At 42.2% G+C, this 12,797-nt stretch overlaps 1 protein-coding gene across 1 annotated transcript; it reads right to left on the bottom strand.

Annotated features, from left to right (window-relative positions):
* Positions 1-921: 921 nt before the first annotated feature.
* LOC144251137 (uncharacterized) lies at positions 922-11,606 on the bottom strand. The gene is made up of 4 exons (XM_077794233.1): positions 11,540-11,606; positions 3,246-3,306; positions 1,473-2,149; positions 922-1,388 (listed from the first exon to the last, which is right to left on the bottom strand). The coding sequence occupies exons 1-4, from the start codon at positions 11,604-11,606 to the stop codon at positions 922-924; spliced, it is 1,272 nt and encodes a 423-aa protein (XP_077650359.1).
* Between the last annotated feature and the right edge of the window lie 1,191 nt (positions 11,607-12,797).

Genomic DNA, 12,797 nt, shown 5'->3' on the forward strand with positions numbered 1-12,797 from the left:
ATACCTTTTATTCCAAAAGAATCTTCCCATTCCTTAGTAAAATACTGAGAAAACTAGAAGATTTCCCACATTTCTCACACTCACAGGGCTTCTTTCCGTGAGGGTTTTCATATATGAAAATGAAAAAGGGCTGGATGGGAAGCTACATCCTTGTAGAAACTCCCCCACAGACTGTTTTTTTTTTCAATGTGATTAAAATGGCTTTGAAGACAACAGGGAAAATGGAATGATTTGTGATATTTTTTACATTTAAAGAGTTATTACAAATTATTACATATTAAAGAGTTATTCAGTTGGATGTGGTGGTGTTTGCCTTTAATTCCTGAAACTTGAAAGGTGAATTCTGAAGGATACATGTTGGAGGCTAGCCTCAGCAACTTAGGAAGACCCTAAGAAATTCAGCAAGTCCCTGTCTCAAAATTAAAAGTAACTGGAATGAGCACAACCAGACATAATCCCCAGTCTCTCTCTCTCTCTCACACACACACACAGACACACACACACATTTTCAGCATTGTGAGCTTTTTCTTGTCTTTGAGGATGACATGAAACATTGATTTACCAGATTTTACATTAAAAGGATTTTTCTCTAATAACGTTCTACATGTATAGGAGTGAAACTGTAAAAACAGAAAAGTCTACCAATTGTTTTCATGCATACAATTTCTCTGAAGTATCTGTTTTTTTTCTTTGAGAGAGTGAGAGAGAGAGAGAGAGAGAGAGAGAGAGAGAGAGAGAGAGAGAATTTTAATATTTATTCTCTAGTTTTCGGCAGACACAACATCTTTGTATGTGGTGCTGAGGATCGAACCCCGCCCACACGCAAGCCAGGCGAGCGCGCTACTGCTTGAGCCACATCCCCAGCCACATATCTGTTCTTTCATGTGTGTGAAGCAGACAGGATGAGGCAAAAGCTTTTCCTCATTGTTGACATTCATAGGTATTTTCTCTGGTATGTATTCTTAAATGTCTGTGAAGCTGAGGGAATGTAGCAAAGGCTTTGCCACACTGCTTACATTCATAGGGCTTCTCTCCAGTATGAATTTTTTCATGTGAGTGAAGGCTAGAGGAATGAGTGAAGGCTTTTCCACACTGCTTACATTCATAGGGCTTCTCTCCAGTGTGCATTCTTCCATGAATCTTAAGATAACTGGATCTAGAAAAGGCTTTGCCACACTGCTTACATGCATAGGGCTTCTCTCCAGTATGTATTATTCCATGTTTGTGAAGGTCACTGGAACTAGCAAATGCTTTGCCACACTGCTTACAATCATAGGGCTTCTCTCCAGTATGAGTTTTTTCATGTAAGTGAAGGTTAGAGGACCAAGTGAAGGCTTTTCCACACTGCTTACATTCATAGGGCTTCTCTCCAGTATGAATTCGTTCATGTATCTTAACGAAAGAGGCAGTAGTAAAGGCTTTTCCACACTGCTTACATTTATATGGCTTGTCCTCAGCATGAGTTTTTTTATGTGACTGAAGGGAACTGGATGTAGCAAAGGCTTTGCAACACTGCTTACATTCATAGGGCTTAGATCCAGTATGTGTTCTTCCATGTCTGCGAAGGTAACTGGATGTAGCAAAGACTTTGCCACACTGCTTACAATCATAGGGATTCTCTCCAGTATGAGTTTTTTCATGTGAGTAAAGATTAGAGGACCGAGTGAAGGCTTTTCCACACTGCTTACATTCATAAGGCTTAGCTCCAGTATGTGTTTTTCCATGTCTGCGAAGGTAACTGGATGTAGCAAAGGCTTTGCCACACTGCTTACATGCATAGGGCTTCTCTCCAGTATGAGTTTTTTCATGTGAGTAAAGGTTAGAGGACCGAGTGAAGGCTTTTCCACACTGCTTACATTCATATGGCTTCTCTCCAGTATGAGTTCGTTCATGTATCTGAAGGTAAGAGGCAGTAGTGAAGGCTTTTCTACATTGTTGACATTCATAGGGCTTTTCTCTGGTATGTATTCTTCCATGTTTATTAAGCTGATGGGATGTAGCAAAGGCATTGCCACACTGCTTACATTCATAGGACTTCTCTCCAGTATGAGATTTTTCATGTGAGTGAAGGTACCTGGATGTAGAAAAGGATTTGCCACACTGCTTACATGCATAGGGCTTTTCCCCAGTATGCATTCTCTGATGTATTCTAAGTAAACTGGGATACTCAAAGTCTTTCCCACATATCTTACATTTGAAATGTGCATTCCCTGTGTGTGTGATCCTGTGCCTTTGAAGACTTGTGTGTGAAATACAGGTATGAACACCTTGTTTACATTCATGGAGTTTCTCTCCAGAATGAGTTCCTTCATGTCTTCTAAATAAAGAGGAGAAATGAAAGGCTTTCCCACATATGTCCCATTGAAAAAGTTTACCTCCACTGTGTGTTATCATGTGTATTTGAACACCAGTGGGATAAGAAGAGGCTTCAACACTTTGTTGACATTCATCGGGTTGCCCCCAAGTATGAGTTTCTTCATGTCTTTCAATGCCATTGGAACAATTGATGAGTTTCTCACATACTGTACTTTCATAAGATCCATCTACCGTTTGTATTAACATTTGTGTGTGAACACATTTGAGAGAAACCAGAGATTTCCTATATTGTTTCAATTCACATGGCTTCTCTTCACATTCCTCATGGTTGTAGTATTTGTGTCCAGAGTGAGATGTGATCTGCCTAAAGGAATGAAGGTCATATGAAGTCTTTTGCACACATAATGAAGTCATATGGATTTACTCTATTAAAATTTTTCTTTGCTCAGTTAAGAATTGGAATCGATTTGAAGGTTTCCCCACACTAATTTGTGCCTGTGAAATTTACCATATGACTTCTTTGAAGAAGAAGTAACCAGCTCAATATGAATGCTTGATTCATTCTCAATTTTCTACTTATTTATACTACTTTACATTACTACCAACATCAGGTAAAGGCTAGGTTTTCTGACTTGTTCAACTTGCCTAAACATAAGGAGATTGAAAGGATAAAATCCTTTACATCACAGCTTCTCTATGGCTATTATCCAAATAGTGATATTCACATATGCAATTTCATAGTATTTTTTGGATGTCAAATACTTTGAAAAGACTGAATATCTGTTACAGATAAGTTTATATTTCTGGTAAAAAAACAGTATAAGAATAAATACTTCTCAAATTATGCATACTTCTTTTGTGGGTTTGCTTTAAAAATTAAATGACAGTTCTCAGAACCCCACATGGACTCCTCTTGTGAGTACAGTTACCTTACATTGCTCCCAGAGTTTTCAATCTGAACTTCAGTGATCTTGTCTTCCCACTTGTTTCCTAAAATGAGAGAACAGAACAAGCTTTATGAATATTTAGGAGCTATAAAAGCTTTGCCAAATGATACATGCCATTTATGCTGCAATAATTCACCAACTGATTCCCTTTTCACCTTCTACATAAATGACCAAAATAAATATGAATTGTCTATTTGATTAATTTTGAAAACATCATTATTACCTAAACAAGCCAGGTTTCTGAGGACTTCCAGCATGACATCTCTGTAAAGGTTCTTCTCGGAAGGATCCAGCAAAGCCCACTCCTCCTGGGTGAAGTTCACAGCCACATCCTCAAAGGTCACTGAGATCTAAAATATCCCACCAAATGTATAGTGGAAGCCAGGAGAGATTGACAGCATGAGAAATCTATACTCAACATGCATGATGTTCACATGATTCCCTGGCCTCTCGATTAATTCCAGGGCTTGGTCCATCAAATCTTTACTGTGCTCAACGTCTTACAACCATTCCAACACTAGATATTGGCTACTCAAAAGGCATACATCATAGTGATTTATACCTTTTCTTTGGTGAGTTCACAGGAAGTAAGAAAGGCTCACAGATTACTTCTAACTTCTTTATTGGTTGCACCTCTATTACATGTCCTAGAAACGTCCTGTGGGGTACAGAGCTAATATAAGCACTTTTGATAGTACTTATGTTTAGAAAACAAAGGTGATGAGTAGGAAATTGCAGGAATCATGAAACTAAGAGATTTTGCCAATTACAGTGGCTCTCTGTACCTACAAAGTTAATATAGACAACATAGTATTCACTGATGTCTTGTTTCCTCTGCAAGTCTATTGTTCCATACTTAAAGAAATGCCTAGAACCAGCCCCTATGCACACCCTGTGGGCATGGGGTCACTAAAAAGATCCCTTCACAGACAACATTTAGACAAACATTCACACAGGGTGTCACAATGCATTAGCTGAAGATTGAGCTCATCCTGTGTGATTACACTGAGAACAACTAGAAGCTGTTCTAGAACAAATTCAGTTAACTAGCTTACTATTAAATGGCCAAAACATGAGTTCTCTATTTGATTAATTTATTTATTAATAAACACAACAATTTTATAATTTCCTGTGGTTACTGTGAAACCCGAATGAGGGAAGTGAAAGATGACACATGTCTTAGAAATAACTCAATGACCCAAAAATGTCACCTTGTCCAAACAACAGCCTTACAAAATTTTACAACTCTCAAAACAATCTTCTTAATAAACAGAAGGCACTACATTTCTAAGTCTCATAGCAACAAGGCATGTTCAATGATTGTCAAACTCTTTTTTTTTTAAAGAGAGAGTGAGAGAGGAGAGAGAGAGAGAGAATTTTTAATATTTATTTTTTAGTTCTAGGAGGACACAACATCTTTGTTGGTATGTGGTGCTGAGGATCGAACCCGGGCCGCACGCATGCCAGGCAAGCGTGCTACCACTTGAGCCACATCCCCAGCCCTGTCAAACTCTTTTTAAAAGCAGCTGGTTCACTACCATAATGTACAGTCATGACACACACACAAATGTTCTGCTCAAGGACATTTTGATCAATGTTGGGCTTCATGTGCAATGGTTCTCTGTTTACAGACACAGGACAAAGTGGTGACTCAAGAGAAAATGTGACCATTTTGAAGGAAAAAAATGTAAAATTCCATCACAGGAAATTCATTGAGAATACCAGAGGTGGTGCTGTATTGGTATCTAAGTCATCCAACACACATTTCAGAAAAGGAGCTAAAATAATTATTGAAACTGTCACTTCAAAAAACCAGAAAAAGAAGAGCAAGGTAAACCTAAATTAACCACAGAAAGGTAACAGAGAAGGTGTTGATGAAACCACAATCAGGAAATCCACAGTCCACAAAATCAAGTTCTTCATGAACATAAGCATCACTGATAAACTGACATAAGGCTAAGAATACATAGGACAGGGAATGTTGATGTGGCTCAGTGGAAGAGTGCTTGCCTAGTGCTTGGGAAAAACTGGGTTAAATCCTCATTGACACATAAAAAGAAAGAAATAAAAGTGTAAATTACACAATAAAATTAAAGAAAACAGCAAAGAGGACTGAAAACCTACTAACAGATTTAAAATTGTCATCGTCAATAATGCATTGGGACTTCAAGATTATCTTAAACGTGCTTGACACAAATTAGACAACTTGCAAACACTGGACCATTTCGTTGAGAGAGACAGTTAAACTATTTTCCTCAGGTATGGTGGCCAGTGCCTTTAATTCCAACAGCTTGAGAAGCTGAGACAGGAGGATCAGAAGTTCCAGGCGAGCCTAGACAACATAGCCAGATCCTGTCTGAAAATAAATTTTAAAAGGGCTGGAGATGAACGACAAGAGAATAAATCAGACATTATTATCCTATTTGACTACATGACCCATGTGAATGGACATTAGGTACAACCAGAAAAAGGGGAAGTTACACTCTATTTGCATATGATGCGTCAAAATGCATTTTACTGTCATGTATAATAAGAGCCAAGTAAAATAAATAACTTCTGCCAAAAATAAACAAACAAACAAAAAAGAGCTGAGGATGTAGGTAAAGATTCAATATCCCTCGTATCAATAACCCACTGCCTTATTTCATTTAAAGCAGCTATTTTACCAGAACACAAGATGTGTCAAGTGACTATACTTTCCCCACAAGAATGATATTCAGAAACAGAAAAAATAAGTGTTATGCTTGTCAGAGATAGTGGCACAGGCCTGTAATCCCAGGGACTCAGGAAGCTGAGGCAGGATGATCATAAACTGGAGGACTGTGTCCAAAACAAGTGGTATATGATCTCTTTAAAACAGGGGTGGTGGGGGTTTCCTGAGGATGTCACTGATAAAGCTTCTCTAGTTTTGATCCCCAAGAGAAAAACAAAACATTCCTTGCAATACTTCACTAAAGGAAAAGTGAAAATGAGTAGACTGTGTTCATTTGAAACACAGGAAGAACATATATTTGAGAGTGATGAGAAGTGGAGAGGAAGATGGCGTTTTAGAACGCAGCAGGCAACTGCAAATGAAGGACCTACAGCAGCCTTCAGAGACTCTGAACAGGGAAAAGGAAAGTGGATTTGGGATCCGGCTTCCTACACATTTGGAAGAGTGGGGGCGGGCCACCAGCAGGGAGGGGAGGGGAGGCGAAGCTGGAGACCTGAGCAGCCCATTCAACAATGGAAGCCACAGCATGGAGCCCAGGGCCACCTTCCAGGGAGAATTGGGCCACATGCTCTGAGCTGACCTCAGGGACCAGCCCACCCCTCAGGCCCAGGGAGCAGAAGCCCAGAGACAAACACCATGGAGGACAAGGCTGCCAATTTCAGGCACCCAACACCCAGCTCACCGGGCGGGACCAGGGGATAGAGGCTTTGGGTCAGTCGCCAGGGAGGTGACTTCAAGTTTCTACCATCCAGCCCAACCCCCAGGACCAGGGTAGAGACCCAGGGCAACCTCCAGAGGTGACTCTGCCAGGCTCTGCAGCTCACTGGTTTGCGGGGCCCCAAGGATGGTGCTGACTGCGTACCTTTAACCCTCGTCACATACTCACCATTTTTGTCTTCCTTGGGGACTCGGTGTTCTCTTGAGGAACCCCTGAGCACCAGAGATCTCCGGGACACGGATGCTCAGAATCACCTAGGCCTTCAGGGCAGAGCACATGGGGCCAGGAAGGAAGAGCGGAGTTGGTGAGGAAGAAAAGCCCGCGAGATTTCCAAAGCCCGCCCTTCCCCTCTGTTCACGAATCTGATTGGACAGTTCCACCCCAGAAACACTAATGGGCCTCCTCCAGGAACACCTCTGCCTTATAACTGACAGCTAATATTATCCAATCACTTCCTAAGATTCCCTAGAGTGACAGATCCTTGGTCCCAGTCCTTTTCAGGTGGAGTGTCTTTGCTGGGTTGGAAAAATATCCCAAGTTAGAAGCCTTTGCTTGGAACTTGGTAAGGATGGGATTGAGCTATGGCTCTGGGAGACTGCTTTCCCAGCATGGGTGATGCGCTGGGTGTTACCCTCACTACAGAAACAAACAATTAAAAAAATTACTTGGGGAGTGTGAGGCAGGAGGAGCCCAAGGTTCAGGTCAGGATCTACAGTGTTACCCGTGTTTACTGTGACGGGTCCTTGCTTCCCCAAATGCTGAAGTATAACACAGAGAAGCACGTGGAGAGTGGAAAGTGGAAGGCTTAATTAAGGGAGAGCAGAAAAGATTCGCCCCCACCCCCAGGAAGAAGGGGACTCCAAAGGAGAAATCCTTGGAAAACAGAAGTCTTCTCTCTTTTATATCTAAGGTCGTCTTTTGTCCTCCCATATTCCTGTCCTTTGTTTCTCTTTATTGTGCATGTGATGGGGGCTGCAAGTGAAAGAACAAAGGGTGGGAAACTGGTGGACTGGTGGGGCAGGGAGGAGAAACCAGGGCAGGAACAGCCTAGGGGGGGTTGATTAGCATCTCCCTGTTTTACTGGGAGCTACTTCATTAACCCTTATTTAGGACCTGCCCAGGGTCATGGTGAAGTGGCACCCCATTTCTCCACACAAAAGCCCTCTTCCCCATGGCTGATTTTAGGACTGTCACCAAAAGAGTCCATTGTAGATAAACTTCCTATTTTCATGTCACCCTGTTTACTTGGCCACTGACCAAGAAGATACCAGCACTCCAGGTGCTGGACACCCCCTTACTAGTCATCACAAAGCCATCCAGTATAGTACTTTGAAGAAATGTGCAAAGGAGGTCTCTGGCCTTGAGCTGGGCTTCACAGAGATGTCTACATTTTTAAGAGATAAGTTACAATTGGGCTCCATGGTAACAGCTGGCAGGGGGAGGAAAGAAAGGGGAGAAGAAGCTCTCCCCTTCTCAGGTGTTGTCCTTGAAGAGTTAACTTGCCCAGAACAGTGAAAGAAAAAGCTGCTTTTATGTGAAATTCTGAGCCCCTCCGCTTACATACTGGGTATAAAACTCTGAAACTCCCTGAACTTGGGGTTCAGGGGAATGATTGATTACAGCAAAGGCTGCACCCTCTGAACCTGGCTGCAGGCAAGTAAAAGTGTTTCCTGCTATGTTTGGTGCCTTGCCTCATTTGTCCCTACAACAATGGGACATTAATATTTCAATTTCTCAGGTGTTGTTCTGGTTTTCCCAGGCTCAGATTAGACTCCATTTTCTTTATGGTTCCTATTGGACCACATTAACCTAGCTACATAGACTCTTCTCTTTAAACCTGGCTTCACAAACAGGGAAATCCTATCTGAAAATAAAATAAAAGTGTTGGAGTTCAAGCTCAGAGGTCGAGCCCCACATGGAATATACCACAGAACCTCAAAGAAAAAGATACCTATATACATATATAGAACCACTTGGTGTGATCTCAGACAACTTAGCAAGACAGTCACAAAATTTTTGAAACAATATTTAAAGATGTCACATATATCACACATGTGTGATATCTAAAAATAAAAACATTTTGACAATTATTTCTGTAATTCTCATCACCTTCTGCCCCCTGATCATTTCAGGAGATAGCCTGAGCTAAGAAAGTAAGCAATTGGTGTTGGTGATTTGGCCCAGTGTTCTGTCCCCTGCAGAACAAGGAAAAATAAGGAAGTGGAGTCAATCCTCTAAGGCAGCAATGTGCACTGGAAATAGAATGGCTGCTTTGTGCTTAATGTCCAAGTTCTACTGAAAGGGTAAAGTTTCTAAGCTGGAAAGGTTGAATGTAAAAGATTAGGTATTATTAAGTTCCTCTGAAACACCCAGATTCCTCAGATAGTTAAGACAACACCCTACTGGCCATTTAGCCTAGGGCCCTGTGCAGTTCCTCACAGGGCCCGAACCAATCAGTTTGAATGTGTAACCCGCTTACGAATGACCAATCACCCTCGCCCGCCAATGAATGTGCCAATCACGTCTCAGAGTTGTTGTTCAATTTCCCCGTGCCTCATGATGATTTGTTCTGATGTATGCAAAGCCTCCCGCCCTCCCCAAAAACTGTACTTAAGCTCTGCTTGACCTTTGCTCTGGGCTCTGGGCTGCTCTCCCATCTTGGGTGAGCACAGAGTCCCAGCGCGCTGGAATGGATCCCCAATAAATCCCCTTTTGCCAATTGCATGGAGTAAGTCTCTTGTGTGGTCTCTCCCTCCGACGCTCCGCTGGACCCCTCTTACACTACATTCCACTATTAGGGCAGTTCTAGGAAGTGACCTGACTCTGGTGATTCCACACATCAGGTCATCTGTTTACCCCAAAACCAAACAGAAAATGTCATGATGAAAAGCAGGAGAGGAACTTTGATCAGTGGAGCTACACCAGGAAGACCAGGGCACCATGTCCTTAGCCCTCTCTTCAGGGCTGTCTAGGACTCTCAGGTTTTATAGAAAGGGTAATCAGTCATAGGCATGTGTGTAGAGAGCAAACTGTATGTAGGTTAGGTGTCATCTGTGGCTTCAGGCATCTGTGGGTCTCATAAAATGTCTGTGACCTCATGGTCACGTGCCCCCTTGACAAACTTCACCCCATTGCATGTTATGCTCAAATTCAGGACCCCCAAAAGACCACAAGATGCCAAGATCCATGTAAGCAGCAAAGAGGTATTTATTGCAAGCTAGCTCAGTCCTCCATGTGCACACAGCAACTGGTGAAGCTGAGAAGCCCAAACCCAGGGTTTGCAGCAGTTTTATGCACTCTTTCGGGAAGGCAGGGCCTTCACATGCATCATAGCATCTCTTAGCAAATCATCACACACCGCAGGGAAATTATAAAACAACTGGAAAACATGATTAGCACATTCACTGGTGGGAACAATTGGGTAGTGGTGATTGGCTGGAACAAGAGGGGGATTCCTTTGAACTGATTGGTTTAAGCCAAGAGGGTGTTCCTGCTGAGCTCTGGGGTTTCCCAACATGTTATCAACCTCCAGAAACTACTGGGAGGGTCATTGGGCATCCCAGGTATTTTCCCTGTCTCATGCTAATAGGTGGCTGCTAGGAGGTTGCTATGGGTCCACACCTAGCTTGACTAAGTCAGGGACACCTAGCACAGCAGATCTCTCCTGTTATTTGCAGATAAACAATTCAGCAGGGTGGGAGGGTCAGTATATGCCTAGGAGTGCTCTGTGGGTCTTTGTAAGGACAAGGGTCACACCACTCCCCCCATCCCCAACCCCAGTCCTTGTACAGACTTTGCTCTTAAGTAGAGGCTGGTTTTTCATGCACAGGCTGACCTGAATTGATCTCTCAGGTAGGATCCCCTCTTTGTGTTCTTTCCTTATCAGTGGTTCAGAGGAACCAACATTTTCAAGAAAAGCCATAAGCCCACCTCCTCCTGCCTGGTAAGCACCATATCCCTAGATGCTGACCCAGGGCTTTCAGCTTCCTGGGTTTCAACTGATAGTTAAACCAGAAAGAAACAATAAGCCTGCTCAGCTCGGTCCATAAAGCCTGCATATGAAACCCCACTTGGGGCACATATGGCCTGTGGTGTTGATACAGCTGGTTACTGGTGAGGAGTTCTACTTCCTCAAATGTTGAAGTTTGAACATTAGAGAAGCAAGCCCAGGAAACACACAATGCAGGGTTTATTTAAAAATTAGTAACATGGACTTCTCCCCAGGAGGAAGAAGGGAGCCATCCTGGTATTCCCAGAAGGGAGGTGTTCAATCTTTATTTTGTGAGTCCTGGTCTTCCTTTGTTCTCCATTCCTTTCCCCCTTATCTTTCTCCTTCCTGCCTTGGTGACTAGGCCCAGACATGCTTGGTGAGATGGCACAAAGGAGACAAACAGGGGGGCTGAAGGGGGATGGGCAGGATGGAGCAGCCAAGGACACATTAACAACCTTATAGCTCTCTGTAGGGAGGGGCAATTCCTGAGACAGGATATCTTAGCAACAGAATGGAGCAAGGGAAAATTCTTGATGAGGGTGGAGCAAGTGCTCTGAAGGAATTAATATTTCTATCCCTCAGGGGACAGTCTGCAACTTGCCAGACTCACTCAAAATTGACTCCATTTTCCTATCTATACTGACTGTCTGTGTCATTCTGGCTCCAGTATCTACCCCTTCCTGGAAAGTAAATACAATTGTATTCTTTACTCTTAACTTGGACTTGGTTAAGTCTTTCACATCCTGCACAGTAACCCAAAGTCATTCTGCCTACCAATATTACCCATGGACAATGGGGGGGGGCTAACATACGCACAGTCATATTCACAAAAGTGTGGAATTCTGGCCACATACCAGTTGGGGGATGAGAACTCAACTGCAGGCGCTTTGTTCTCCACTTTGTGCTGGGCATTGAATCCATGGCAGTGCCACATTAGGCCTGAGCTATGTCCCCATACTCCTTTTTATTATTATTACAATAATCTATCATTGATTCAATGGCATTTTTTAAAAAAGAACAAATCTAGGTGCCATTAACAGATGAATGGATAAAGAAAATTTGTACACACACACACACACACAAACACACACACAGGAATATTACTCAGTTAATAAAAAATAAAATGATAGTCTTTACTAGTAAATAGATGGAAATGGAGAATATCATGCTGCACAAAATATGCCATTCCCCCAAATCAAAGGCCAAATGTTTTCTCTGATGTGCAGATTCAAATTCAGAAGAAGGCACAGAGGGTGGGCTGGGGAAGAGTAGAGGTACTGTGTATTAGACAGAGGGGAGTTGGAGGAGGGGAGGGTGCACAGGGGTAGGACTGACAGTAGCATAAATGAGACATTATTACCCTCTGTACATATATGATGACAGGATTGATGTAACTCTACACTATGTGCAACCAGAAGAATGAGAGGTTATACTCCACCTATGTATGATGTGTCAAAATGCAAGTTCAAAGCAAGGCTCAGCAAGTTGCAGAGACCATAAGCAACTCAGCAAGACCTTGTCTCTAAACAAAATATAAAAATATGCTCAGTGGCTAAGAACCGACACATTCATAACCTGGGTAGCAAGATATGTTTTCTCTTCTTAGAAAACAAGAGGAGGAACACCTAATGACAACTGTGAATGTACCTCAAAATGATCACACTGAGGGTTTTATTGAGCCTGCACTGAACAAGGAGGCCTTCCTATGCTTGGGCCCCACTAATAAGGATAGGCCCCTCAAGTCTTTGTGGGGTACATCTAACACTAAAACAACTGATTCCGGTTAGCTGAATCACTCTGTAGTTATCCCTCATGCTCACTGCCTGGGATACATGTATCCATATTTAACCATATTATGTTAACTCACTGCTGAGGGTAATTCAAGTTTAAGACACAAAAAAAGGGAAAACTGCTGCCACACCTCATCTGGATTCCTCTAAAATGATAGTGTGCCCAATTATTGTCTAGGACATGTATCATTACATAAACGTATGTTTTGTATAATATGTATAATATTCATGTACACATTAAAAGTTTTATATATATACAATATAGGAATAAAATTTTGTGGTGCAAAATGTAAAAAGCTGTTAAAAAATGAAATATTTTTAA

Source organism: Urocitellus parryii, chromosome Y, assembly GCF_045843805.1.
Source record: "Urocitellus parryii isolate mUroPar1 chromosome Y, mUroPar1.hap1, whole genome shotgun sequence".
Taxonomy (NCBI): Eukaryota; Metazoa; Chordata; class Mammalia; order Rodentia; family Sciuridae; genus Urocitellus; species Urocitellus parryii.